The sequence below is a fragment of the Rhinoraja longicauda genome, chromosome 9 (genome assembly GCF_053455715.1).
Source record: "Rhinoraja longicauda isolate Sanriku21f chromosome 9, sRhiLon1.1, whole genome shotgun sequence".
NCBI lineage: Eukaryota > Metazoa > Chordata > Chondrichthyes > Rajiformes > Arhynchobatidae > Rhinoraja > Rhinoraja longicauda.
In genome coordinates, this window is record NC_135961.1 from 69,858,048 (window position 1) to 69,885,738 (window position 27,691).

The window sequence follows — 27,691 nt, forward strand, 5'->3', positions numbered from 1 at the left end:
ACACATTTTTTTTACAAAATACACTTTGATAAAAGCAGCGAGCGGGGGAGTAAGATGAGGGTAAGGGCGGAGGGAAAAGGGGGTGAGGAAGAGGGGAGAGGGGCGGGACGGGGACGGGGAGAGGAGGGGGCGGGGACGGGAGAGGAGGGGGGCGGGACGGGGAGAGGAGGGGGGCGGGGACGGGGAGAGGAGGGGGGCGGGGACGGGGAGAGGAGGGGGGCGGGGACGGGGAGAGGAGGGGGTGTGGGGGGAGGTGGAGGGGGGGACGGGGAGGGGAGGGGGGGACGGGGAGGGGGTGTGGGGGGAGGGGAGGGGGAGGAGGGGACGGAGGGGAGGAGGGGACGGGGGGGAGGGGAGGAGGGGGACGGGGGGGGAGGGGAGGGGGGGGAGGGGGAGGAGGGGGGGGAGGGGACGGGGGGGAGGGGAGGGACGAGGGAGGGGAGGGTAGAGGGGGAGGGAGGGGAGAAGAGGGGAGGGGAGAAGAAGGGGGAGGGGAGAAGAGAGAGGGGAGGTAGAGGGGGGGAGGGGAGAGAAGAGGGAGGGTAGAGGGGGGAGAGGGGAGGGGGGGGAGAGGGGAGGGAGAGGGGAGGGGGAGAGGAGGGGAGGGGGGAGAGGAGGGGAGGGGGGAGAGGAGGGGAGGGAGAGGAGGGGAGAGAGGAGGATGGAGGAGGGGAGAGGGGAGGGGTGAGAGGAGGGGACGGGGGGGGAGAGGAGGGGAGCGGGGGAGAGGGGAGAGGGGGGGAGAGGAGGGGGGGAGGGGTGCATTGTGCGTCAATGTCATCGCAACGTGTCCATGGGGCAGACGGGAGCGGACCGGGCTTCACTGAACCACGCATTTATCTTCCTTCTTCACAATCTTGCCTTTGTTTTGTTCCAGAGTTCGTTCCAAATGTTCATCTTCTTCCTCCCGCCCTGGAACAGACACGATGATGAGCGGCCGACAACAACGACACCTTCACGCTAAACTCAACCACCTGGCGTTTACCCTCAGTTTGTGTCCGCGCCGCCACAGCGGCAGCTTTGGATCCAGAGACCCCCCCCCCCACACACACCCCCCACCCCCCCCCCCCCACACACACCCCCACAAAACACACACCCCCCACACATACTCCACCCCCATGTCCCCGCCCCTCCCCCATGCCCCCCACCCCATGTCCCCGCCCTCCCCCATGCCCCCCACCCCATGTCCCCGCCCTCCCCCCATGCCCCCACCCCATGTCCCCGCCTCCCCCCATGTCCCCGCCTCCCCCCATGTCCCCGCCCCCCCACATGTCCCCGCCCCCCACATGTCCCCGCCCCCCACATGTCCCCGCCCCCCAACATGTCCCCGCCCTCAACCCATGTCCCCGACCTCCACATGTCCCCGCCCCCCCACATGTCCCGCCCCCCACATGTCCCCGCCCCCCCACATGTCCCCGCCCCCCCACATGTCCCCGCCCCCCACATGTCCCCGCCCCCCCACATGTCCCCGCTCCCCACTGTCGCCCCGCCCCCCCACATGTCCCCGCCCTCCCCCATGCCCCCCCCACATGTCCCCGCCCTCCCCATGCCCCCCCACATGTCCCCGCCCTCCCCCATGCCCCCCCACATGTCCCCGCCCCCCACATGTCCCCGCCCCCCCACATGTCCCCGCCCTCCCCCATGCCCCCCCAACATGTCCCCGCCCCCCCACATGTCCCCGCCCCCCCCACATGTCCCCGCCCTCCCCATGTCACCGCCCCCCACCCCCCAACATGTCCCCGCCCTCCCTCATGCCCCCCCCACATGTCCCCCCCCCCCTGTCCCCGGCCGACACTCACAGCTTCTCCTGGGCGTCCAGGTCGCGGACGAGCGCGTCCCGTTTGTTGACCAGAATCACCAGCTCGTCCAACAGCAGCTGCTCCCGCCGCTTCTGCGCCTCCGTCTTCTGCCAATCTGCGGGCGGCACAGACCGTGTTACACAAACCCCGTCACATCCCACCCCCGCCTCCGCTCCACACACCCCCACACGCCCCCCCCACCCCCACACACACACCCCCCACTCCCCCCCCCCACACACACACACCCACACACACACCCCTCCCACACACACACCCCTCCCACACACACACCCCTCCCACACACACACACCCACCCCCCCCACACACACCCCACACACACATACACCCCACACACACACACCCCTCCCACCACACACACCCTCCCACACACACACACACCCCACACCCCCCCCCCCACACACACACACACACCCCACACACACCCCCCACACACACACACACCCCACACACACCACCACACACACACCCCACACACCCACACCCCACACACACCCCCCAACCCCCACCTCCCCCACCCCCACACAGGCACACATCCCCCACACACACACACACACCCCCACACACACACACACCCCCACACACACACCACCACCACCCCCCCATCCCCCACAGACACACACAACCCACACACACCCACACCCACATACCCCCACACCCCACCCACACACACCCCACCCCCTCACACCCCCCCACCCACACACACACACCCCCCCCACCCACACCCCCCACACAAACCCCTCCCCCCACACACACACCCCCCACCCCACACTCACACCCCACCCACACTCACACTCCCACCCACACTCACACCCCACCCACACCCACCACACTCACACCCCACCCACACTCACACCCCACCCACACTCACACCCCACCCACACTCACACCCCACCCACCACACACCTACCTCCCAAACCATGTGTCGAGTAACCCGATGCCCACTTATACACCCCATGGTAGAAAAGTAAAACTATCAAATGAAGGGTCTCAACCCGAAACGTCACCTATCCAGTCTCCACAGATGCTGCCTGACCCGCTGAGTTACTCCAGCACTCTGTGAAACGTCACCTATCCATGTTCTACACAGATGCTGCCTGACCCGCTGAGTTACTCCAGCACTCTGTGAAACGTCACCTATCCATGTTCTCCACAGATGCTGCCTGACCCGCTGAGTTAGTTCAGTTTAGTTTATCATTATGTGTATTGATTTTCCTGCATACTATCCAGGCAGCGGAAAGACTATACATGATTACAGTTGTGCCATCCACAGTGTGAGATAGAAACAGGTTAAAGGAAATAACATTTAGTGCAATATATCCAACACTTTGTGTCCATTTATTCACAAAGTGCTGGAGTAACTCAGCAGGTCAGGCAGCATCTCGGGAGAGAAGGAATGGGTGGCGTTTCGGGTCGAGACCCTTCTTCAGACTGAAAAAAAGTCTGAAGAAGGGTCTCGACCCGAAACGTCACCCATTCCTTCTCTCCCGAGATGCTGCCTGACCTGCTGAGTTACTCCAGCACTTTGTGAATAAATCGATTTGTACCAGCATCTGCAGTTATTTTCTTATACTTTGTGTCCATTTCCCCCCCAGCAACCACCATGCTCTTGAAGCACCCTGCACAACACTAATCACAACCCTACCTCTGCACCACATTACTAGGGAGTTGTAGAAGGCTGCATTATGTAATTTGTTTTATGGTCTGGTTACCTAACATTACTGATTACTGGGAGTCCTTATCGTCAAATCAATGAAAGCTAATATGCAGGTAAAGATAGTACAAGGTAAAGATTATATAGGGCCTTGGTGAGATCATCCCTGGAGTATTGGCTACAGATCTGGTCTCCTTATTTAAAAATTGACATATTTGTTACAGAGAGTGGAGTGAAAATTCACCGGCCTAATTCCAGGGTTGGATGGTTTACAGCACAAGTAGAGATTGTTAGGACAATCCATTTATTCACAAGTTCATTGTAACAAGCAAAGTACTACAGGGTTCAACGGGATAGTTATGAGAATGACACTTCTCCTGGCTGGAGTGTGTGGTAACTCAGGACCACAAAGGAAAGTGACATTTAGGACTGAAATGAAAATACATTTCTTCATTCAAATGGTCATGAATCTTTACAACGTTTATCTCAGGTGGTTGGAGAGACTTAGTCACTGAATTAATTGAAAGCAGAGATTGATGGATTTCTGGATAATCAAGGGTTATGGCAATGCTGCAGGGTGTTTAAGTTGGACCAGCTGTGATCTAGATGAATGGTGGAGCAGGTTTGTGGTTCTAGATGGTGGGGCAGGTTTGAGGTTCTAGATGGTGGGGCAGGTTTGAGGTTCTAGATGGTGGAGCAGGTTTGCGTTCTAGATGGTGGGGCAGGTTTGCGGATCTAGGTGAATGGTGGGGCAGGTTTGAGGTTCTAGATGGTGGGGCAGGTTTGCGTTCTAGATGGCGGGGCAAGTTTGAGGTTCTAGGTGAATGGCGGGGCAGGTTTGCGGATCTAGGTGAATGACAGGGCAGGTTTGCTGGGCCAAATGTCAACTCCACTGTGATCCTGACCTGACCAGTTATTTATGTTCATCACTGCGTCTGTGAAAATGTGTGCTCCCATACGATCTTTTCTCCAACTTTCTTGTACGAGATTTAATTATAATCTATTCCTCTCTTCCCTCCTCCTCTTCCAGTCCTTGGGATACCGCTGGACACCTGGTCACAGTGAAGGAACATCAATACATTTCCAAGTGGGGACGGTGTGAGTCGTGGAGGGGAACCTCCAGGTGGTGGTGTTGCTGCCCTGGGCCTTGCAGCTGGGAGAGGCGGTGGGTTTGGAAGGTGCTGTGTGAGGAGTGTTGGTGAGTTGCTAGTGCCCCTTGTAGATGGTGCAGACTCAGTGGAGGGGTGAGTGAGGTTGTGGATGGGATCCGTATCGAGTGGCTGCTGAGTGTCGTATCATGTTGAGCTGGAGTGTTGTTGAAGCCGCTGTGATGCGGGCCAGTGGAGAGTATTCCATCACACTCTTCACCTGTACACGGTGGACAGGCTCTGGGGAGTTGGGGGGTGACTTGTTCACCACTGGATTGCCGGTCTCTGAGCTGATGTTGCAGCCACATTGTGGACATGGCCACTGCAGTGCAGGTGCTGGTCAGTGGTCAGTGGTCACCCCCAGGGTGTTGATGGTGGGGATTCAGTGGTTGTGAGGCCACAATGTCAGGGGGTGCCAGATGGGATATTGTCAATGCCTGGCACCTCTGTGGTGTGAATGTTACTTGCCAGCCCAGGCTGGATATTGCCACTTTCTATGTGTTATCAATCAGTTTGACTCTCAAAACTGAAGGACATTAGCAGCACACCATTCAGACAAAGCTGGCCTTCATCAGTCAGGGAATTGAGGATAGAAGTTGGGACGTTATATTGCAGTTTTACCAGATGTTGGTGAATCCACACTTAGAGTATTGTCTTGAATTTTGGTCACCTTGCGAAAGGAAAGACGCCATTAATCTGAAAAGAGCACAGAAGAGATTTATGCGGATGTTGCCAGGACTTGAGGGCCGGAGCTGTGGGGGAGAGGTTGGGCAGGCTGGGTCTTTATTCCTTGGAGTGCAGGAAGCTGAAGGCTGATCTTATAGAGGTGTATAATGAGGAGAATAGATAGAAACATAGATACATAGAAAAATAGCTGCAGGAATAGGCCATCTGGCCCTTCGAGCAGCACCGCCATTCAATATGATTATAGTTGATCATCTAAAATCAGCACCCCGTTCCTACTTTTTCCCCATATCCCTTGATTCCTTTAGCCCTGCTTCTGGACTCCCACAACATCGGGAACATTTTTCCTGCATTTAGCCTATCCAACTTTAAGAATTTTATATGTTTCTATAAGATCCCCTCTCATCCTTCTAAATTCCAGTGAATACAAGCCCAGTCGACCTATTCTTTCATCATATGTCAGTTCCGCCATCCTGGGAATTAACCTGGTGAAGTTACACTGCACTCCCTCAATAGCAATGTCCTTTCTCAAATTAGAGACAAAATTGCACACAATACTCCAGGTGTGGTCTCACCAGGGCCCTGTACAACTGCAGTAGGACCTCCTTGCTCCTGAACTCAAATCCTCTCGCAATGAAAGCCAACATGCCATTAGCTTTCTTCACTGCCTGCTGTACCTGCATGCTAACTTTCAGTGACTGATGTACAAGAACAACCAGGTCTCGTTGCACCTCCCCTTCTCCTAATCTGACACCATTCAGATGATAGACACAAAATGCTGGAGTAGCTCAGCGGGACAGGCAGCATCTCTGGAGAAAAGGAATGGGTGACATTTCGGGTCAAGACCCTTCTTCAGTCTGAACTTGGAGAGATCACATTTAATTCCCTTGTCTAAATCGTTTATATATATTGTAAATAACTGGGGACCTAGCACCAAGCCTTGCGGCACCCCACTAGTCACTGCCTGCCATTCTGAAATGGACCCGTTAATTCCTACTCTTTGCTTCCTGTCTGCCAACCAGTTCTCTATCCATGTCAATACCCTACCACCAATACCATGTGCTCTAATTTTGCACACTAATCTCTTGTGTGGAACTTTGTCAAAGGCTTTTTGAAAGTCCAGATACACCACATCCACTGGCTCTCCCTTATCCATTCTACTTGTTACATCCTCAAAAAATTCCAGAAGATTAGTCAAGCATGAATTCCCCTTCATAAACCCATGCTGACTTTGACCGATCCAAATGCGCTGCTATAACATCTTTAATAATCGACTAAAACATCTTCCCCACTACCGATGTATGGCGAACTGGTCTATAATTCCCCGTTTCCTCTCGCCCTCCTATCTAAAAAAGCTGAGTTACATTGGCTACCCTCCAGTCCACAGGAACTGATCCAGGGTCGAGAGAACATTGGAAAATGATCACCAATGCATCCAAGATTTCTCGGGCCACCTCCTTGAGTACTCTGGGATGCAGACCATCAGGCACTGGGGATTTATCTGCCTTCAGTCTCAACAGTTTACCTGACACCATTTTCTGACTAATGTGGATTCCCTTCAATTCCTCCCTCCAGCAGTCACAGGGTGAATGCACATAGTCTTTTACCCACGGTAGGGGAATCAAGAATCAGAGGACATAGGTTTGAGGTGAGAGGGGTAAGATTTAATAGAAACCCGAGGGACAACATTTTCATATAGTGGATGGTACATATATGGAATACGGTTTAGAGGGATATGGGCCAAATGCAGGGGATGGGACTAGCTTAGATGGGGCATCTTGATTGACATGAACAAGTTGGGCCGATGGGTCTGTTTACGTGCAGTAAGACACCAAGACTACTGCAAGGGCTAATGAATGTGTCGTACATTTGTTTAGATAACATTATTGCCTTACTCCCAAAAAGAAAATATATTTAATATATTTGGTGAGCTAAATAGCTTGACATGTGAAGACTCAACTTTGCATTCAGTTCGCAGTGCACAATAGACAATAGGTGCAGGAGGAGGCCATTCGGCCCTTCGAGCCAGTACCGCCATTCAATGTGATCATGGCTGATCATTCACAATCAGTACACTGTTCCTGCCTTCTCCCCATACCCCCTGACTCTGCTATCCTTAAGAGCTCTATCTAGCTCTCTCTTGAATGCATTCAGAGAATTGGCCTCCACTGCCTTCTGAGGCAGAGAATTCCACAGATTTACAAATCTCTGAGTGAAAAGGTTTTTCCTCATCTCAGTTCTAAATGGCCTACCCCTTATTCTTAAACTGTGGCCCCTTGTTCTGGACTCCCCCAACATTGGGAACATGTTTCCTGCCTCTAACGTGTCCAACCCCTTAATAATCTTATACGTTTCGATAAGATCTCCTCTCATCCTTCTAAATTCCAGTGTATACAAGCCTAGTCGCTCCAGTCTTTCAACATATGACAGTCTCGCCATTCCGGGAATTAACCTAGTAAACCTACGCTGCACGCCCTCAATAGCAAGAATATCCTTCCTCAAATTTGGAGACCAAAACTGCACACAGTACTCCAGGTGTGGTCTCACTAGGGCCCTGTACAACTGCAGAAGGACCTCTTTGCTCCTATACTCAACTCCTCTTGTTATGAAGGTCAACATTCCATTGGCTTTCTTCACTGCCTGCTGTACCTGCATGCTTCCTTTCAGTGACTGATGCACTAGGACACCCAGATCTCGTTGGACGTCCCCTGTTCCTAACTTGACATCATTCAGATAATACTCTGCCTTCCTATTCTTACCACCAAAGTGGATAACCTCACACTTATCCACATTAAACTATATCTGCCATGCATCCGCCCACTCACACAACCTGTCCAAGTCACCCTGCAACCTCATAGCATCTTCCTCACAATTCACACTACCACCCAGCTTTGTATCAGCTGCAAATTTGCTAATGGTACTTTTAATCCCTTCATCCAAGTCATTAATGTATATTGTAAATAGCTGCGGTCCCAGCACCGAGCCTTGTGGTACCCCACTAGTCACTGCCTGCCATTCTGAAAGGGACCCATTTATCCCCACTCTTTACTTTCTGTCTATCAATCAATTTTCTATCCATGTCAGTACCCTACCCCCAATACCATGTGCTCTAATTTTGCCCACTAATCTCCTATGTGGAACCTTGTCAAAGGCTTTCTGAAAGTCGAGGTACACCACATCCACCGGCTCTCCCCTGTCAATTTTCTTAGTTACATCCTCAAAGAATTCCAGAAGATCAGTCAAGCATGATTTCCCCTTCGTTGATCCATGCTGACTCGGAACAATCCTGTTACTGCTATCCAAATGCTCCACAATTTTGTCGTTTATAATTGAGTCCAGCATCTTCCCCACCACTGATGTAAGACTAACTGGTCTATAATTTCCCGTTTTCTCTCTCCCTCCTTTCTTAAAAAGTGGGACAACATTATCTACCCTCCAATCCACAGGAACTGATCCTGAATCTATAGAACATTGGAAAATGATCACCAATGCGTCCACAATTTCTAGTGCCACCTCCTTAAGTACTCTGGGATGCAGACCATCAGGCCCTGGGGATTTATCAGCCTTCAGTCCCATCAGTCTACCCAACACCATTTCCTGCCTAATGTGGATTTCCTTCAGTTCCTCCGTCACCCTATGATCTCTGGCCACTAGAACATCTGGGAGATTGCTTGTATCTTCCTTAGTGAAGACAGATCCAAAGTACCGGTTCAACTCGTCTGCCATTTCCTTGTTCCCCATAATAAATTCCCCCGCTTCTGTCTTCAAGGGACCCACATTTGTCTTGACTATTTTTTTCCTCTTTACATACCTAAAAAAGCTTTTACTATCCTCCTTTATATTATTGGCTAGTTTACCCTCGTACCTCATCTTTTCTCCCCATATTGCCTTCTTAGTCATCTTCTGTTGCTCTTTAAAAGAGTCCCAATCCTCTGGCTTCCCACTCTTCTTTGCTTTGTTGTACTTCTTCCCTTTTATTTTTATGCTGTCCTTGACTTCCCTTGTCAGCCACGGGTGCCTATTACTCCCCTTAGAATCTTTCCTCCTCTTTGGGATGAATTGATCCTGCAACTTCTGCATTATTCCCAGGAATACCTGCCATTGCTGTTCCACCGTCTTCCCTGCTAGGGCCTCCTTCCAGTCAATTCTGGCCAGCTCCTGCCTCATGCCTCTGTAATCCCCTTTGCTATACTGTAATACTGACACTTCCGATTTTCCCTTCTCCCTCTCAATTTGTAGAGTAAAACTTATCATATTGTGATCACTGCATCCTAATGGCTCTTTTACCTTGAGTCCCTTTATCAGATCAGGTTCATTACACAACACTAAATCCAGAATTGCCTTCTCCCTAGTAGGCTCCAGTACAAGCTGTTCTAAGAATCCATCTCGGAGACACTCCACAAACAGTCTTTCCTGGGGTCCATTACCAACCTGATTTTCCCAACCTGATATTACAATGAACTGTAATATGGTGACGTTTGCTCCATTATTCAGTAAATCAAGGTTGATCTTCGGAATCAGCCCTTCCTTTCCTCTTTGTTTCTGCATCTCTCTATGCATCTGATCACAGCCTTGAATGTGCTCAACAAAGTAGCTAAAGTAATAATTCCAAAATAAAATCTCAAACTACTGAGTGAAGAAATTCTGCCGCGTATTCCAAAATAACCTCTTCCACCAAACCCACGACAGTTTCTCAGCATCGAACCGTCAAGGATTGTAGGAGTTTTAAATGTGTTTGGAGGATATTGCACATGTAATGCAGCCACTGCTCATGTGGAACGCCCTCCTCTATTTGCTTTCAACGCAAATATATCTTTTCTGCAATGAGAGGAGCAGACACAGGCTCCGCCCCAACTACCAATGCCCAATATCATTTGACCAAGGTGCCCGTTCTCTGTACTCCAATATCCTTGCAATAAAAGCTCAGGGATCATTTACCAGTATTTTACCTTGTGACATATGTAAAAGTACACTCACATTTCTCTGCATTTAATATGCTACAGTCTCTCACCTGAAATAAACCTGCCTTTCCAGTCACATTTCCACATTGCACCCTGCGTACAATTTTCTTTCTTACTCAGTTAATCTGCAAGTACCATTTTGCAGGCTCTCTCTCGGTGGCTCCACACAACTTACTTGTCAAAGTCTCTGTGTGTCAGCAGCAGCCCTGGATCCACACCCATGCTCTTCCCACCCCGTTCATCAGCAAAGGCTGGTAACAGCCCAGCCCCCAGCTAGCAGCATCCCACTGGCTGCCCGCAGCCAACAAATTTATTGCTACTCTTTTCAGTCTCAATCCAAAATAATATATTTCTTCAATCCCATGAGGTCCAATCTTCTCAGGCATTTCATCGAATGAACCCAAAATACAAATATCCTCCTCTCTGCACAGCCAGTTGTCCCTCTCCCACCCTGCAACACGGCAGTTCGCAAACAGCCCCGTTGGTCTTTGCCCACCAGATCAAAGGGTATGATAGCCTTTAGTCCAAACACATTTCCAGTAGCACTTCTTTACTGACTGAGAGGGGAAGGAGGTGATTCTGAGCCAAATGTGCTTAAATAAATGGCAAAAAGCTACATTTGGCTGATGGGATCATTTATTTTCCATTGTAGGGAATTTGATCAAACTTGGAGCAACAGATTAATGGCAGAGCTCTCTCTGCTTCCTCCACCAGTTACACTGCTGCCCATGTTCAATGCATTTGCTTACCATGTTACAATAGCTTTGTACACCCACACCAACAAGTGTGACACTGTAGTGTCTTGTTTAGACAGCTTGGTCCACTGATTACCCAGTTTCAAGGAACTTCTTTCTATCTTAAAAGAAACCAAAAGATTGCATACTTTGGTTCACAACTTCTGCTTATGCAAATCTCCAATTTAATACAGAAGTCTCTAAATTCCCCCCAAAAGCTGCAATACATCTGAGGTTGGGCAATGATCTGGATCATCTGAATAGTTGAACAAAGGTTGGCAAGCTGAGGGTTCAGCTGCCAGAGGAGGTAGGTACTACAACAACATTTTAAAGACATTTGAACAGGTACATGGACAGGAAAGATTTTCATAGAAAATAGGTGCAGGAGGAGGCCATTTGGACCTTCGAGCCAGCACCGCCATTCATTGTGATCACAGCTGATCATTCACAATCAGTAACCCGTGCCTGCCTTCTCCCCATATCCCTTGATTCCGCTAGCCCCAAGAACTCTATCTAACTCTCTTTTAAATGTATCCAGTGTATTGGCCTCTACTGCCTTCTGTGGCAGAGAATTCCACAAATTCACAACTCTCTGGGTGAAAACATTTTTTTTCCATCTCAGTTTTAAATGGCCTCCCCTTTATTCTTAGACTGTGGCCCCTGGTTCTGGACTCCCTCAACATTGAGAGCATATTTCCTGCATCTAGCTTGTCCAGTCCTTTTATAATTTTATACGTCTCTATAAGATCCTCTCTCATGCTTCTAAACTCCAGTGAATACAAGCCCAGTCTTTCCAATCTTTCCTCATATGACAGTCCCGCCATCCGGGGATTAACCTGGTGAACCTACGCTGCACTGCCTCAATAGCAAGGATGTCCTTCCTCAAATTGGGAGACCAAAACTGCACACAATACTCCAGATGTAGTATGATGGCAAGTATGATGTTGTGGGAATTACAGAGACATGGCTACAAGAGGACCAGGGCTGGGAACTGAATATTCAGGGGTACACAAAGTATAGAAAAGACACACAGGTGGGCAGAGGGAGTGGGGTCGCTCGGTTGGTGAGGAATGATATCCACTCCCTTGCAAGGGGTGACATAGAATCAGGAGATATAGAATCAGTATGGATAGAAATGAGGAATTGTAAGGGCAAAAAGACCCTAATGGGAGTTATCGACAGGCCCCCAAACAGTAGCCTCGACATAGGGTGCAAGTTGAATCAGGAGCTAAAATTGGCATGTCACAAATGTAATGCTACGGTGGTTATGGGAGATTTCAACATGCAGGTAGACCGGGAAAATCAGGTTGGTAATGGACCCCAGGAAAGAGAGTTTGTGGAGTGTCTCCGAGATGGATTCTTAGAACAGCTTGTACTGGAGCCTACCAGGGCGAAGGCAATTCTGGATTTAGTATTGTGTAATGAACCTGATCTGATAAGGGAACTCAAGGTAAAAGAGCCATTAGGATGCAGTGACCACAATATGATGTTTTACTCTACAAATTGAGAGGGAGAAGGGAAAATCGGAAGTGTCAGTATTACAGTATAGCAAAGGGGATTACAGAGGCATGAGGCAGGAGTTGGCCAGAATTGACTGGAAGGAGGCCCTAGCAGGGAAGACGGTGGAACAGCAATGGCAGGTATTCCTGGGAATAATGCAGAAGTTGCAGGATCAATTTATCCCAAAGAGGAGGAAAGATTCTAAGGGGAGTAAGAGGCACTCATGGCTGACAAGGGAAGTCAAGGACAGCATAAAAATAAAAGAGAAGTATAACATAGCAAAGAAGAGTGGGAAGCCAGAGGATTGGAACTCTTTTAAAGAGCAACAGAAGATAACTAAGAAGGCAATACGGGGAGAAAAGATGAGGTACGAGGGTAAACTAGCCAATAATATAAAGGAGGATAGTAAAAGCTTTTTTAGGTATGTGAAGAGGAAAAAAATAGTCAAGGCAAATGTGGGTCCCTTGAAGACAGAAGCAGGGGAATTTATTATGGGAAACAAGGAAATGGCAGACGAGTTGAACCGGTACTTTGAATCTGTCTTCACTAAGGAAGATACAAACAATCTCCCAGATGTTCTAGTGGGCAGAGATCCTAGGGTGACGGAGGAACTGAAGGAAATCCACATTAGGCAGGAAATGGTGTTGGGTAGACTGATGGGACTGAAGGCTGATAAATCCCCAGGGCCTGATGGTCTGCATCCCAGAGTACTTAAGGAGGTGGCGCTAGAAATTGTGGACGCATTGGTGATCATTTTCCAATGTTCTATAGATTCAGTATCAGTTCCTGTGGATTGGAGGGTAGCTAATGTTGTCCCACTTTTAAAAAAAGGAGGGAGAGAGAATACGGGAAATTATAGACCAGTTAGTCTTACATCAGTGGTGGGGAAGATGCTGGAGTCAATTATAAAAGACAAAATTGCAGAGCATTTGGATAGTAGTAACAGGATCGTTCCGAGTCAGCATGGATTTACGAAGGGGAAATCATGCTTGACTAATCTTCTGGAATTCTTTGAGGATGTAACTAGGAAAATTGACAGGGGAGATGGTGGATGTGGTGTACCTCGACTTTCAGAAAGCCTTCGACAAGGTTCCACATAGGAGATTAGTGGGCAAAATTAGAGCACATGGTATTGGAGATAGGGTACTGACATGGATAGACAGTTGGTTGATAGACAGAAAGCAAAGAGTGGAGATAAATGGGTCCCTTTCAGAATGGCAGGCAGTAACTAGTGGGGTACCGCAAGGCTCGGTGCTGGGACCGCAGCTATTTACAATATACATTAATGACTTGGATGAAGGGATTAAAAGTACCATTAGCAAATTTGCAGATGATACAAAGCTGGGTGGTAGTGTGAACTGTGAGGAAGATGCTATGAGGTTGCAGGGTGACTTGGACAGGTTGTGTGAGTGGGTGGATGCATGGCAGATGCAGTTTAATGTGGATAAGTGTGAGGTTATCCACTTTGGTGGTAAGAATAGGAAGGCAGAGTATTATCCGAATGGTGTCAAGTTAGGAAAAGGGGACGTACAACGAGATCTGGGTGTCCTAGTGCATCAGTCACTGAAAGGAAGCATGCAGGTACAGCAAGCAGTGAAGAAAGCCAATGGAATGTTGGCCTTCATAACAAGAGGAGTTGAGTATAGGAGCAAAGAGGTCCTTCTGCAGTTGTACAGGGCCCTGGTGAGACCACACCTGGAGTACTGTGTGCAGTTTTGGTCTCCACATTTGAGGAAGGATATTCTTGCTATTGAGGGCGTGTATCGTAGGTTTACTAGGTTAATTCCCGGAATGGTGGGACTGTCATATGTTGAAAGACTGGAGCGACTAGGCTTGTATACACTGGAATTTAGAAGGATGAGAGGGGATCTTATCGAAACGTATAAGATTATTAAGGGGTTGGACACGTTAGAGGCAGGAAACATGTTCCCAATGTTGGGGCAGTCCAGAACAAGGGGCCACAGTTTAAGAATAAGGGGTAGGCCATTTAGAACTGAGATGAGGAAAAACGTTTTCAGTTAGAGTTGTGAATCTGTGGAATTCACTGCCTCAGAAGTCAGTGGAGGCCAATTCTCTGAATGCATTCAAGAGAAAGCTAGATAGAGGATAGCGGAGTCAGGGGGTATGGGGAGAAGGCAGGAACGGGGTACTGATTGAGAATGATCAGCCATGATCACATTGAATGACGGTGCTGGCTCGAAGGGCCGAATGGCCTAATCCTGCACCTATTGTCTATTGTCTAACCAGGGCCCTGTACAACTGCAGAAGGACCTCTTTGCTCCTATACTCAAATCCTCTCGTTATGAAGGCCAACATGCCATTAGCTTTCTTCATTGACTGCTTTACCTGCATGTTTACTTTCAGTGACTGGTGTACAAGGACACCCAAGTCTCATTGCACTTCCCTTTTCCCTAGCCTGACACCATTGAGATAATAATCTGCCTTCTTCCTGCCCTCACCAGCACAAGGAACTGGAAGCAAACCGGAGATAACCATCCTGGAGGTCGTGCTTTACAGCCTTGATCCGAGCTCTCTAGTCACGCTGCAGAATCTCTTTCCTCTTCTTCCCGACGTCGTTTGTGCCGACATGCACCACCACTTCCGGCTGCTCACCTTCACCCTTGAGGATGCTCTGCACTCGGTCCGGGACGTCCTGGATCCTGGCACCAGGGAGGCAACACACCATCCTTGAATGTCGCCTGTTGCCGCAGAAACCCCTGTCTGTCCCTCTCACGATGGAGTCCCCTACTACCACGGCTCTGCCTGACGTCGGTCTCTCCGGCTTTGCCTCAGCGCCACGTTTTGCCTCGCGGACCTGTCCGCCGCTCAGACTGGCAGTGTCTTCTGTTCCGACAGCTTCCAAGAGGGCGAACCTGTTTTCAAGAGGTACATCCCCTGGGGTCTCTTGTACTCCAAGCTTCCTTCCCTTCCTCATCATCACCCACTTCTCTCTTCCGGTATCTTCGGTATAACGATGTAGGTCTTGTCCAGGAAACTCTCATTTTCCCGGATGATCCTGAGGTCATCCAGTTGCCTCTCCAATGCCCCTTCAGGAGCTGAACCTGGACACACTTTCCACAGTTGCAGCAGCCAGAGGCACCAGCAGTGTCCCTGACCTCCCACATCCTGCAAGCATCACACTGACTCAGCTTACCTGTCATTTCTTCACTGCTTCTCACCCTCTCCAACGTTTGTCGTAGTCTCCTCCCTCAACCTCCTCGTCGAAGACTCTCGAGCCAAAGACTCACTCTTTTCTCACGAGGCACTTCCCTCGACAAGGCCGCTCCCCGACAGGAGAAGTCATAGAGTGATACAGTGTGGAAACAGGCCCTTCGGCCCAACTCGCCCACACCGGCCAACAATGTCCCAGCTACCCTAGTCCCACTTGCTTGCACTTCGTCCATAACCCTCCAAACCTGTCCTATCCACGTACCTGTCCAACTATTTCTTAAACGATGGGATAGTCCCAGCCCTAAATACCTCCTTTGGCAGCTCGTTCCATACACCCACACCCTATGTGTGAAAAAGTTACCCCTCAGATTCCTATTAAATCTTTTTCCCTTCATCTTGAACTTATGTCCTCTGGTCCTCGATTCCCCTACTCTGGGTAAAAGACTCTGTGCATCTACCCGATCTATTCCTCTCATGATTTTGTACACCTCTATAAGATCACCCCTCATCCTTCTATGCTTCATGGAATAGAGACCCAGCCTACTCATCCTCTCCCTACGCTCACACCCTCTTTTCCTGGCAACATCCTCATAAATCTTTTCTGAACCCTTGGAATAGAGTCATAGAGTCATAGAGTCCTACAGCACAGAAAGAGGCCCTTCGGCCCATCGTGTCCGCGCCGCCCGTCACCAAACACAGTCTAATTTTAATCCCATTTTCCCGCATTTGGACCGTAGCCCTGAATGTTGTAGCATTTCAAGTGCCCATCCAAATGCCTCTTAAACGTTGTGAGTGTTCCCGCCTCCACCACCACCCCAGGCAGTGAGTTCCAGACTCCAACCACCCTCTGGGTGAAAAAGTTATTTCTCACATCCCCCCGAAACATCCCTCCCCTTACCCTGTATCTATGTCCCCTCGTTGTTGAACCTTCCACCAGTGGAAGAAGTTCCCCGCCATCTACCTTATCCATGCCCCTCATGATCTTGTACACCTCGATCATGTCCCCTCTCAGCCTTCTCTGCTCCAGGGAAAACAACCCTATGGGTCAAATGTAGGGAAATGAGACTAGCTTAGATGGGGCCTCTTGGTTAGCCTGGACCAGTTGGGCCAAAGAGCTAGTTTTCATGCTGTATGACTCTATGACTCTACCTGGAATAACATTCGTAATTTTCAAACATGTGTGGAATCTACGGTCTCAGAATCACCTGCTACTTCAGAGCAAGCCTTTCCTTTCAAAACCAGTCATAACTACACATACATCATAAACCTGCTACATCATAACTACATCATAAACCTCTGCTTCACAGTGATCCTTACCTTTCACAACATGTCATAATTACACACAAGGCAACAGATGCATTCAGTTAAAGCTGAATTGTTCTGGAAGGCTGCTTCAGGCTTGGTTGTAATGATATCCAAACAGAATTCACCGTCTGAGTTCACAAACGGGACTCAGACGGTGAATTCTGTTTGGATATCATTACAACCAAGCCTGAAGCAGCCTTCCAGAACAATTCAGCTTTAACTGAATGCACCGCTCCTGCACCTATCGTCTATTGTCCAATGTCCCGTTTCTTAGTCACGGGAGACAATAGGTGCAGGAGGAGGCCATTCGGCCCTTCGAGCCAGCACCGCCATTCAATGTGATCATGGCTGATCATTCTCAATCAGTACCCCATTTCTGCCTTCTCCCCATACCCCCTGACTCCGCTATCCTTAAGAGCTCTATCCAGCTCTCTCTTGAATGCATTCAGAGAATTGGCCTCCACTGCCTTCTGAGGCAGAGAATTCCACAGATTTACAACTCTCTGACTGAATTTTTTTTCCCTCATCTCCGTTCTAAATGGCCTACCCCTTATTCTTAAACTGTGGCCCCTGGTTCTGGACTCCCCCAACATTGGAAACATGTTTCCTGCCTCTAACGTGTCCAACCCTTTAATAATCTTATATGTTTCGATAAGATCCCCACTCATCCTTCTAAATTCCAGTGTATACAAACCTAGTCGCTCCAGTCTTTCAACATACGACAGTCCCGCCATTCCGGGAATTAACCTAGTAAACCTACGCTGCACACCCTCAATAGCAAGAATATCCTTCCTCAAATTTGGAGACCAAAACTGCACACAGTACTCCAGGTGCGGTCTCACTAGGGCCCTGTACAACTGCAGAAGGACCTCTTTGCTCCTATATTCAACTCCTCTTGTTATGAAGGCCAACATTCCATTGACTTTCTTCACTGCCTGCTGTACCTGCATGCTTCCTTTCAGTGACTGATGCACTAGGACACCCAGATCTTGTTGTACGTCCCCTTTTCCTAACTTGATACCATTCAGATAATAATCTGCCTTCCTATTCTCACCACCAAAGCTCACACTTATCCACATTAAATTGCATCTGCCATACATCCGCCCACTCACATAACCTGTCCAAGTCACCCTGCAACCTCATAGCATCTTCCTCACAGTTCACACTACAACCCAGCTTTGTATCATCTTCAAATTTGCTAATGGTACTTTTAATCCCTTCATCCAAGTCATTAATGTATATTGTAAATAGCTGCGGTCCCAGCACCGCGGTACCCCACTAGTCACTGCCTGCCATTCTGAAAGGGACCCATTTATCCCCACTCTTTGCTTTCTGCCTGTCAACCAATTTTCTATCATTGTCAGTACCCTACCCCCAAAACCATGTGCTCTAATTTTGCTCACTAATCTCCTATGTGGGACCTTGTCGAAGGCTTTCTGAAAGTTGAGGTACACCACATCCACCGGCTCTCCCCTGTCAATTTTCCTAGTTACGTCCTCAAAAAATTCTAGAAGATTAGTCAAGCATGATTTCCCCTTCGTAAATCCATGCTGACTCGGAACGATCCTGTTACTGCTATCCAAATGCTCCGCAATTTCAACTTTTATAATTGACTCCAGCATCTTCCCCACCACTGATGTCAGACTAACTGGTCTATAATTTCCCGTTTTCTCTCTCCCTCCTTTCTTAAAAAGTGGGACAACATTAGCTACCCTCCAATCCACAGGAACTGATCCTGAATCTATAGAACATTGGAAAATGATTACCAATGCGTCCACAATTTCTAGAGCCACCTCCTTAAGTACCCTGGAATGCAGACCATCAGGCCCTGGGGACTTATCAGCCTTCAGTCCCATCAGTCTACCCAACACCATTTCCTGCCTAATGTGAATTTCCTTCAGTTCCTCCATCACCCTAGGATCTCTGGCCACTAGAACATCTGGGAGATTGCTTGTATCTTCCTTAGTGAAGACAGATCCAAAGTACCTGTTCAACTCGACATGAATGGAGGATTGGAACACATGAAAACATCTCTCTCTAAGTCAGTCTCTTCACTTGTGGATAATGGTAAACAGGAGGACAGAACAAACACCAGGTTTCTGCAACTGCTTGCTCTCCATGTACCCAACATTTGTTGTGGGAAAAGTAGCAGCATTTGAAATTGGTTGATAGAGATTTTCAGTTTAGTTTATTGTCACGTGTACTGAGGTCCAGTGTAACCGTCTGCCATCAGTTGCCATCCATCACCGCTATGATGAGATGCACCTCATCCTTCCTGAGTTCCACATTCACTTGCCAATTCAGCAATGGTACTTAATGTACATTGTAATTTGAACACGCTATGTGAAAATGTGATTTCCTGATCCTAATGAATTTATGAAAACATTTTAATTGAATAAAATGCATTATTTCCATTTTTGCTCGTTCACAATTGTGCCAGGAACAGCTGACCCACTCACAACTCTGAGGTTCTACAACAAATTCTTCAAATGCTCATCAATTAAAGAGGAAAACAAATCGATCAATCAAAAATAATATTTCCATTAAAAATTATAACCCTGTAGAATTAAAAAGTTTACTTTAAATATAAAAAATAAAAATGAATAATATGAATAAGCAGATATAAATTAAATTTTCTCTCCGTAACAAAGGAAATACATTTACATCAATAATTATTTTAAGCCTGCTTATGAAGTGACAATTCATGGCTAAAGATGTTTAATCAAATGCAAACAATAGTTGTTGACTATATACTACTCTTTCCTACTAAAGGTAGCAGCAACTGGATGCTTCACTTCAAACTGTTGTTTGTAAATTGGGTTGTAAATTTGTGAAAATCACCATGCTGTGGTGAATGCTGCACTAGGGATTGCAATCTACTGTTATCTTCAGTCCCAGTCAACTGGCATTGCAGAAAGAGTGTGCGGGCGGTATCATCAGAGCGTCCATTTGATAGGATTCTACTGCTGGACCTAATCAATCTCTAGAATACTGTGGCTGTGCCATGCAACAAAGCTAAAATAGATTTACAAATGGGGTTTTAGGGGGATAAGCTTCTTCACAGGATTACATATTGATTTTAAATATAAAAAAGCTTATCATATAAACCGTAACTACAAAAATAGTGAACCTATGCATGAATCCTTTTAGAAGAGCTTTCACTTCAAACTACAAACTGAGGATGAATAAAGCAGCGCAAAATCCAGAGAAAGATCCATTTTGTGGGTTAACAATATAAACAGAATGTTTTAGAAAGCATGCTTGGGCCATGCATAAAACAAACCATGAGCAGCTACTCAAAACTAACAGCAGATATTCATTTGACATCCAAAACTGCAAAACCATACGGACAATGCCCTGATGTAAGAATTACGCAATGTGACAGCGTTAAAATGTCTTCCCAATACCACGCTCACTTTGTGTTCAGGTGCAATCAGTAAAATATTTCAAATCAGAACAAATGCTGCATTCAATTTTTATTTCAATCCAGATACTTTAAAATCCTGACTAGATACTAAATTGGGAATTAAATGACTGCTGCCAGCAAAAACTGATGTACAATTACAATGCCTACCAGGCCATGAACAGGGGTTTTTATAGACTCCATTACACACATTCCCTAAGTTTTACATGAGACAGTTTAATTACAGAGACAGTGTTATATTCCAATTCTTGCAATGGCTACATCATGCTTTACATTTCCCCAACAATTGCACGGGGGAAAGACAGCAACAGAGAATTAATTTCCGATGGATAAGCAGAGAAATCTGCCTGTATGCAGGTGGAGTATTGCTCATACTTTGGTCTTTTTATTTGTGAAGTGCCATTTATACATACTGTATGGGGGAAAAATATCACTTTAATATTCTGAAAAATATTTTTCAATCAAACTTCAACATTGAGCTAAACTCCTAAATAATGTAACACGGGAAACCAGATGTCTTTGCAAATTGCTTCAATCTTCAAAGTATTGAATGTTAGTTAATTTCAGTGAAATATTCTGCTGTTACAGAAGGTGGGACCTGGATGTTGATATTACAGCGTGTTTGTCATTTGGAAATGCCAACCCGAAGCCTCTAGAAGCTTGAAGCTCAGTGCAGCAACTTTATACGTGATCACATACTACAATCACTCCACACCTTTAAATCTCTCCTCCCACAGCAACATTTCTTACTTTAACTAAGATTTTCTTCGACTCCTCTCAGATCTGTCCTTACTTTGACTCCTGGCACTCAAAGGCCTACAGCATCAACTCCTAGCTCGCAGTAGGAAGCATTTTATCAGGATGCATCACAGCTTGGTTTGGGAACAGCTCCATCCAAGACCACAAGAAATTACAGCAAATTGTGGACGCAGCCCAGACCATCACACAAACCAACTTCCCTTCCATTGACTCCATTTATACCTCACGCTGCCTCGGCAAGGCCAGCAGCCCAGACCATCACACAAACCAACCTCCCTTCCATTGACTCCATCTACACCTCACGCTGCCTCGGCAAGGCCAGCAGCATAATCAAGGACCAGTCACACCCTGGCCTTCTCCCCTCTCCCATCGGGGAAAAGGCACAGAAGTGTGAAAATTCACACCACAAGATTCAGGGACAGTTTCTTCCCAGCTGTTATCAGGCACCTGAACCATCCTACCACAACCAGAGAGCAGTGCTGAACTATTATCTACCTCATTGGTGACCCTCAGACTATCCTTGCTCAGATGTTACTGGCTTTACTTTGCACTAAACGTTATTCCCTTATCATGTATCTGTACACTGTTAATGGCTCAATTGTAATCATGGATTGTCTTTCCGCTGACTGGTTAGCGCGCAAAAGCTTTTCACTGTACCTCGATACACGTGACAATAAACTAAACTGAAACTGAACTGAACAGATTGGGTATCACATTTAACCGTGTTCTGATAACAGCTTGCTTTGTTGCATAGACTGAGTGCCCTGTCAAATACACAAGCTGAACGGCAATGTACATTTCAGTAAGAGCTGACCAAGTTTCCAACAGTTTCCCAACTGCTGACGTTTTCAGAGTTACTGCGCATCCACATAACTGCTTCGTGAAGTAGCCAAAGAGAAACTGTCCGCAAATGACTAATACAATGGTCAGCAAATGTACAGGAAAGTGCTCAGATACAACTAACATGGAAAGCTGAAGAGCAGGTTGATAAACACTCCTCATATGCTAGCAATGGTTCTGCACAGGCTACTGAACTGTCTGCTCAAGTCTGTCATCAACAGAGCAAGAAATCAGCACAACTGTCTGGTAAACACTGATATGAATGGGGCCAGTGAATGCACAACTCTTTTTCACTGCAGTGTCATCTGTGGTTACAGCACTATCTAAAGAACTGGGAAGCCCTTGGGACTGAAATAAGGAAGACTGATAATTACATATGTGCTACTATGAACATTATTTATCTCTTTGCTTCTCAGCATTTAGCCAAAATGATTTACTCGCAAGACTCTCAGATGGAGCAGAACACCACGGATTTATTTAATGCTGAAGAATATAAAAAACAGAAAACGTAGGTGACTATTTATTAAATTAATTAGATTTAAAAAAAATAGCCTTTGGATAAACTAAAAAGTTTAGCAAGCTCAATTATTCAGATCAGCAATCGCCTAAATACATACTATAGAATGTCTGTATAATATTGTTTATACAGCTTGAGGCAGCATGATGTGAACTGTTATCCCTGAGGAGCTAATAAATTATGTGCCCAGTGCATGCACCATCAGGTTTTCCAGGCTAAATCCAGGCAGAGATTTGGATCATACTGTTTATGGTACCCTGATGTTAATCTCTGAATTTCAGTCCAGAAATACAAGAAGTGTTGTGGGAGTTTTTACTCTTATCTCTGATTACAGCCAATAACAAGTCATTGTTTATTCTGGGTGCTTTGAGCTGCATCCATTGAAAATTCACAACAAATGCAAATGTGTAGCAATAGTGAAGTTTAATGCGTGTATTTGTTTCTGTTATAAACCATATCACAGGGGAGGGAGGAGGAGAGAGTAGTGATTCAAACAACATTCACTTCTTCGATTTATTCACAAAATGCTGGAGTAACTCAGCAGATCAGGCAGCATCCACTTCTTCACCAGTTTCTAACTCTGTACTAATGTCACACCATTAATTGCTGAGCAAATGAACAACTATCATTGCCAACAGCATTCAGAAGCTTAGCATTAGAAATGCACAGCACAAAATGAGACCATTTGGTCCACTGAGTCGATGCTGGGCAGATACAGATTAGGTCACTTCACTTCCTTGCACTTGGTCCACAGTCTGGGGCTAAGGAATTCATTTGGGTATTTTTTTAAATGCAGAGCATTTCTCTCTCCAATACAATATTCTGTTAGTGAGTTCACATCCCAACCATATGTTGAGTGAAATCAATTTCCCTCAACTTCCAATCCATCTTTCTACTAATGGTCATAAACGTATTCCTCTTTATCGACGGACTTTATTATAAACCTACTGCCTCCCACAGCTAGACGACGCTTTTCCCACCCTGCCTCCTGAACAGACTGTCTCCGACCGCCAATTCCTCCACCTCCAACACATCTGCACCCAAGATGAGGTGTTCTATACCAGGACATCGAGATGTCCTCATTCTTTAGGGAACTGGGGTTCCCCTCTGCACACGGGTCTCCTTGGTATCCCGCAGCTCCGCTCTTGCTCCCCCTCCTCCCACTCGCAACAGAGACAGTCCCTCTAGTCCTCACCTTTCACCCCGTCAGCCCCATACGGCACATAATCCTGACATTTTCACCACTTCCAACGGGATCCCAACACTAGTCACATCTTCCCATCTCCACCCCTTCCCGCCTTCAGCAGAGACTGTTCCCTCCGTAACTCCCTGGTCCATTCGTCCCTTCCCATCCAAGCCACCCCATCCCCGGGCACTTTCCCCTGCAACCGCAGGAGATGCAACACCTGTCCTTACACCTCCCCCCTTGATTCCATCCAAGGACTCTGACAGTCTTTTCAGGTGAGGCAGAGGTTTACATGTACCTCTTCCAACCTCATCTACTGTATTTGCAGTTCCAGGTGTGCACTTCTATATATCGATGAGACCAAGCGCAGGCTCGGCAATTGTTTCGCTGAACACCTCCACTCTGTCCGCCTAAACCTACCTGATCTCCTGGTTGCTAAACAGTTTAACTCCCCCTCCCATTCCCACACTGACCTTTCTGTCCTGGGCCTCCTCCCTTGTCAGAGTGAGGCCCAGCGCAAATTGGAGGAACACCACCTCATATTTTGCTTGGGCAGCTTACACCCCAGCGGTATGAACATTGACTTCTCCAACTAATGTAGCCCTTGCTTTCCCCCTCTCTCCATCCCTCCCCCATCCTAGTTCTCCGACCAGTCTGACTATCCCCGATTAAATTTAATCTCTGTACGCTTCGTTGTCACCTTCTCATAGCTAACAACGATCTATTCTACATTTTCCTTGAACTACAACTTCTTTGATGTCTTGTTTTCACACCTTACCCTTCCTTATCTCTGTATATACCTCTCCTCTGACAATCTGAAAAAGGGTCTCGACCCGAAACGTTACCCATTCCTTCTCTCCAGAGATGCTGCCTGTCCCGTTGAGTTACTCCAACATTGTGTGTCTATCTTCGGTGTAAACCAGCATCTGCAGTTCCTTCCTGCACAATCTATTGCTTCTAGTTGCTGACCTCTCTCCTAGCAAATTAGGTTTCAGCTTTTAATCTGTCTAAGCCACTCAGTTTTGTACACATCAATTAAATCTTCTCCCAAATCACTGTTCCAGGGAAAACAATCCCAATCCACATACGGCTTCAATCGAGAGCTTCCTTCAGTGGAGACATCCCTTCCTGACCATCCACCACATCGGCATCTTTATTATCTGCAATACTATTTAATCTTGGTGATTGTCAAAGCTTCCTTCTCTTGCTTCACCCTGCTCTCTGCACACCTTGACATGGGATCAGGAACTGTGAGGTCGAGTCGCCACCCTTGCCTCCTCCCTTCACGATGGTGGTACATGTGGACCCTCACAATCTCTGCCTGAACCCCTGCTGCTTTGATGCTCCGTCACCTCCCTTCTGCTGAATTACATCTCTGCCCAATTCATGCGTTTCACTCAATAAACATGCAAATGGAGATGTTAGAAACTTGAAGTACAAACAAAACGTGTTATAAGTACTCAGCAGGTCAGGCAGCATCCATGGGATGAGAAATGTAGCTAACTGATGAAAGGTCACTGATCTGAAATGTTAACTCATTTTCTCTCCTCATAGATGTTGTTTGACCTGCTGATCATTTCTTTTTTGTTAGTCCGGGTCCATTTATTTCCTTTTCCCTAACTGTGCTGAATCCAACCGAGTTAGATCCCTGTCTCCAAGATGTTTTCCACTACCACCTCTTGCATTTGCCCGGCCTCATTCCCCAAACTAACTCTGGTGCAGTTGATTTACTAAGTGGGCTTCCTTTGCTTGAACACCGGGTGGCGCCAGCAATGGCTGCCTCACCAACAGTCTGTCTGTCCTTTTCTTCTTTGTGTTTTATTGTATGTGTTAAATGTATGGTTTTAGTGTTCTTTAGCTTGTTTTATGTGGGAGGTAGGGGTGTTGGGGAAACTTTTTCTAATCTCTTACCTCGACGGAGATGTGATTTTTTTCCGTATCATATCTCCGTCCGCACTGCGGCCTAACATTGAGGAGTTGGCGGCCTTTGTTGGAGACCAATCTTTGAGAGCTCCACCGTGGGGAGTCTAAGAGACTTTAACATCGCGGAGCCCGTGATCTCTTTGCCAGAGGTCGACCTCGGAGCTCCAACCGTGGGAGCCTGCGGACTTAACGTCACGGAGCTCGCGGTCTCTGGTCAGAGACGGACTTCAGGAACTCCAAGCCACGGGAGCAACGACCGCCCGGACGCGGGAACATCGACTGCCCCGACACGGGAACATCGACCGCCCCGACACTGGGATTAAACCGCCCCGACACGGGGATTAGACCGCCCCGACACGGGAACATCGACCGCCCCGACACGGGAACATCGACCGCCCCGACACGGGGACATCGACCGCCCCGACACGGGGACATCGACCCCCCCGACACGGGGACATCGACCGCCCCGACACGGGGATTAGACCGCCCCGACACGGGGATTAGACCGCCCCGACACGGGAACATCGACCGCCCCGACACGGGGACATCGACCGCCCCGACACGGGAACATCGACCGCCCCGACACAGGGACATCAACCGCCCCGACACGGGGACATCGACCCCCCCGACACGGGGACATCGACCGCCCCGACACGGGGATTAGACCGCCCCGACACGGGGATTAGACCGCCCCGACACGGGAACATCGACCGCCCCGACACGGGGACATCGACCGCCCCGACACGGGAACATCGACCGCCCCGACACAGGGACATCAACCGCCCCGACACGGGGACATCGACCGCCCCGACACGGGGATTAGACCGCCCAGACACGGGGATTAGACCGCCCCGACACGGGGATTAGACCGCCCTGACACGGGAACATCGACCGCCCCGACACGGGGATTCGACCGCCCCGACACGGGGATTAGACCGCCCCGACACGGGGATTAGACCGCCCCGACACGGGGATTAGACCGCCCCGACACGGGAACATCGACCGCCCCGACACGGGGACATCGACCGCCCCGACACGGGAACATCGACCGCCCCGACACAGGGACATCAACCGCCCCGACACGGGGACATCGACCGCCCCGACACGGGGATTAGACCGCCCAGACACGGGGATTAGACCGCCCCGACACGGGGATTAGACCGCCCTGACACGGGAACATCGACCGCCCCGACACGGGGATTCGACCGCCCCGACACGGGGATTAGACCGCCCCGACACGGGGATTAGACCGCCCCGACACGGGGATTAGACCGCCCAGACACGGGGATTAGACCGCCCAGACACGGGGATTAGACCGCCCTGACACGGGAACATCGACCGCCCCGACACGGGGATTAGACCGCCCCGACACGGGGATTAGACCGCCCCGACACGGGGATTAGACCGCCCCGACACGGGGATTAGACCGCCCAGACACGGGACATCGACCGCCCCGACACGGGGATTAGACCGCCCTGACACGGGAACATCGACCGCCCCGACATGGGGATTAGACCGCCCCGACACGGGGATTAGACCGCCCAGACACGGGAACATCGACCGCCCCGACACGGGGATTAGACCGCCCCGACACGGGGATTAGACCGCCCCGACACGGGGATTAGACCGCCCCGACACGGGGATTAGACCGCCCCGACACGGGGATTAGACCGCCCTGACACGGGGATTAGACCGCCCCGACACGGGGATTAGACCGCCCTGACCGCGGGAGAATAAGGAGGAAGAAGATTGGGCTTTTTTGCCTTCCATCACAGTGAGGAACGTGAATGTTTATGTTAACTTTTATGCAGTTGTGTGTCTTGTTGCTAATTTTTTCGTATGGCTGTATGGTAAATCGTATATAACTGTACCTTAATTGGTACAGGTGACAATAAAAGACCTTTGAAACCTTTGAATAAATTTTCCAAAATGTGTTTGAAGGATTCTGAGCTTTGAGTCCCTGATTCTGGAAGGTGTCGGCTAGTATGGAAATCCCTGTCACGGCCTTGTTACTTGTGCATTCTCAAACATAAACACTTCATGTAGGACAGTGACCAACAGAAGAGAC

The 27,691-nt window shown here is 48.5% G+C and overlaps 1 protein-coding gene across 1 annotated transcript in view; it reads right to left on the reverse strand.

The window, feature by feature from the left end:
- Nucleotides 1-820: 820 nt before the first annotated feature.
- The window catches only part of ehbp1 (EH domain binding protein 1), a 384,927-nt gene continuing 358,056 nt past the window's right edge, over nucleotides 821-27,691 (reverse strand). Inside the window, exons 25-26 of the mRNA XM_078405706.1 lie at nucleotides 1,801-1,914; nucleotides 821-912 (exon numbers count right to left, since the gene is read on the reverse strand). Of these exons, the coding sequence (XP_078261832.1) occupies nucleotides 821-912; nucleotides 1,801-1,914 (206 nt within the window). The remainder of the gene's footprint in view (nucleotides 913-1,800; nucleotides 1,915-27,691) is intronic.